Source organism: Aplysia californica, unplaced genomic scaffold, assembly GCF_000002075.1.
Source record: "Aplysia californica isolate F4 #8 unplaced genomic scaffold, AplCal3.0 scaffold02248, whole genome shotgun sequence".
Taxonomy (NCBI): Eukaryota; Metazoa; Mollusca; class Gastropoda; order Aplysiida; family Aplysiidae; genus Aplysia; species Aplysia californica.
In genome coordinates, this window is record NW_004799518.1 from 1693 (window position 1) to 4450 (window position 2758).

The following is a 2758-nucleotide window of genomic DNA, read 5'->3' on the forward strand; positions in this document are numbered from 1 at the left end:
ACAGACAGACAGACAGACAGACAGACAGACAGACAGACAGACAGACAGACAGACAAAGAGACAAAGAGACAAAGAGAGAGAAAGAGATGGGGGAGGGGGTACAGAAAGGGGGAAGGGGAATCAAGAGACAAAGAGAAAGACATATAGAAAAACATACAGACAGAGAGACAGCGAGAGTGGTAGACAGACCACGGAGACACACAGACAGACGCGAAAAACTAGTAGACCTGAGCTCTAAAACAACTCGGGCGGGAAGGCTGGCAGCATTGACCAGCCACCCAGCTCTCGGCGCCGAGAGAGAACAAACTTACATGGAAGTCCCAGATTTGCTCCGTTTGGCCGCGGAGGTTGGAGCGGAGGAGTCTTCGTCCTGCTCGGCCCGCCTCTTGGCGTTGCTGGAGTCTGCTTTGCTCATGGCACGTTTGGTCGCTGCTGCACCGGCCGGGCCGGCGGGAGCGGGCTCGGGGTTAAAGTCCTGCAGGCTTCTCGCCGCTCCGGACGCCGACTTGTTGCCTGATTTGGCCTGGAAAGGAAGACTAGAGGGTGTGGCCTCGCGGTCGCCCGACGACGTCGACGACGACAACGAGGATGATGTCGTGGTGGTTGACGTGGACGACGAGGAGGCAGCGGCGCTGCTGGAGTGAGACGATGGTGGCTGGAGTGAAGCGTCTTTGCTGGAGGCGTGCGCTGAGGAATTGGACTTGGCCATTTTGTGTGACTTCGAGTGTGCGTGTGAGGACGATGAAGATGAGGAAGAGGCGGGCGCTGATGAGGATGAGGATGACGGGGCACCAGCGGACGAGCCCGTGTGGGGTTCCACTGGCTCCTGAGCTTTCCGCTTGCCTGAGCGCGGCCCGCTGGATGAGGTGGAATGAGAAGATGAGGAGGGTGCGGATGAGGAGGACGACGATGAGGTAAACGTCCGTAAAGGCGAGGAGCCTTCATTGTTTTTAATGCTACTGGAACCGAGAGGAGGAGATCTGACTGCAGAGATGGGCGGCACGCGGCCCTCTTTGTGCTCGCTAGGTTTGACGTCTTCAGCAACAACCTTTTGAGACTCTGGGTCTGACGACACGGCGTTGCGGGAAGACGAGGAGGAGCCACCCAGCCTTCGCTTGTCCCTCTTCTCCTTCATTCTGTCCAGGAGCTTCTTAGAGAGGTGTTGGTGCATAATCCGTGTGAGAATCCGGGGCCTGCTTGAGCCGTCCTCCTGATGCAGGAGGGTGACGATCGGAGGCACCTCGGCCGAGGTGGAAGAAGGCGGGGGAGCGGGCGTGGAGGCTGACGGGTGGGGCGCTGGAGAGAAGGAGGTCTGGAATGAAGGGAGCGGTTTTGTGGAGGCGCCCGGGGGCGGGGAGCAGGCCGAGTGGAGGGGCGACAGCAGGTTGGGCGGCCGCGAGATGGACTCGAGGTCAACATTACTCCCCAGCTTTTTGGCAACTTTGGTGGAGGAGGAGGAGGAGGAGGAGGAGGAGGTGGTAGTGGTGGTAGTGGAGGGGCTGGGGGCGGCCGCAGCACCTTTGCTAGAACAGGAAGTGGAAGGGGGTGGGGGTCCACTGGAGTTTGGAGAGGTCTTTTTTCTTCGTGCTTCTGCTTCAAAAGAAGCACTATGCTTCTTGGAAAGCGGAGGCACGTTTTTGCCTCGCTGAGTGGTGGGCGTCTTGGAGTCCTGTTCTGCTTCGTTCGCCGAGCCCTCATCTCCACTGTCAGAGAGGTTCCCGTTGAAGAGAGGCTTTGCAGCCTCCTGCTGGTTCTTGCTGGATGAGCTCTTGCGAGGGCTGGCCTGCACCTGCCGGATCTTTTCGTCAGGCGTGAGACTGACCACGTCAATTTCGCCCTCAGAGCTCAGCTCTGGAGATCGCTTGTCCGGCGGGGATTTGCCCTTCTCTGGGTGAGAGCTGGAGCGTTTCCGCTTTGCCTCAGAGTTCTTTCGCGATACTTCCTTAGATTGAGAGTCTCTCTCTCTCTTCACCGACAACACACTGGGCTTGTGTTTCGAGTCTTTCACAGACGGTTTCTTACTGTCCACATTCCCTGAAATACTAGAAGTGCTCTTCCTGCTGGAGGAATCCTTTGCCACACTAGACACAGACGACTTCGACGGAAAGGAAGATTCCACATCTTTTTTCTGCACAGCTGAAGGCTTCTCGACAAACACTTCCATATCATTATTCCCATCACTATCCCCGTCTTTCTCGTCACCAACACCGAAGCCACAGTCATCATCATCATCGTCGACATCATCATTCACGGTTTTATTGACCTCAAACGACATCGTATCACAAGGGCCAATGTCTTTGAGGGTACGGGGCCGGCCCGCGTTGCTCCCCTCCGGCGACTTAAGATCCCCTAAGCTGTCGTCGCGCTGACCTTGCGCAGAGACAGATGGCGAGGCAGACATCACAGAGGCCGGTGACGTCAGTTTGGCAGGACTGGTGCCGTTCATGGCGGGAGAATTTGAGTTCTTCTTGGACGGCTGTATGAAGTTTGCCAGTCTCCATTTTCTGATGGGCTCAGGATTCTGCATGTTTGTTATGGGGTAGGTGGGGTGCCCGGGAGAAGAGAAGAGAATTAGGGGTAAATGTTAATGACGAGGAAAAATAAGTCACAATGTACTTGCATGCGTCCTGCAGCAGTGGAAACTGGAGTGCGTGCGTGTGAGTGTGTGTGTGTGTGTGAGTGAGTGAGTGAGTGTGTGTGAGAGAGTGTGTGAGAGAGTGTGTGTGTGTGTGTGTGTGTGTGTGTGTGTGTGTGTGTG

The 2758-nt window shown here is 56.3% G+C and overlaps 1 protein-coding gene across 1 annotated transcript; it reads right to left on the minus strand.

Annotated features, from left to right (window-relative positions):
- Positions 1–311: 311 nt before the first annotated feature.
- LOC101850233 (flocculation protein FLO11) lies at positions 312–2523 on the minus strand (the record flags this gene model as incomplete). Its single annotated transcript, XM_005113411.2, is given in 1 exon segment — positions 312–2523. A coding segment is annotated over 1 exon segment (2212 nt), but the record flags the coding sequence as incomplete, so codon positions are not given.
- Between the last annotated feature and the right edge of the window lie 235 nt (positions 2524–2758).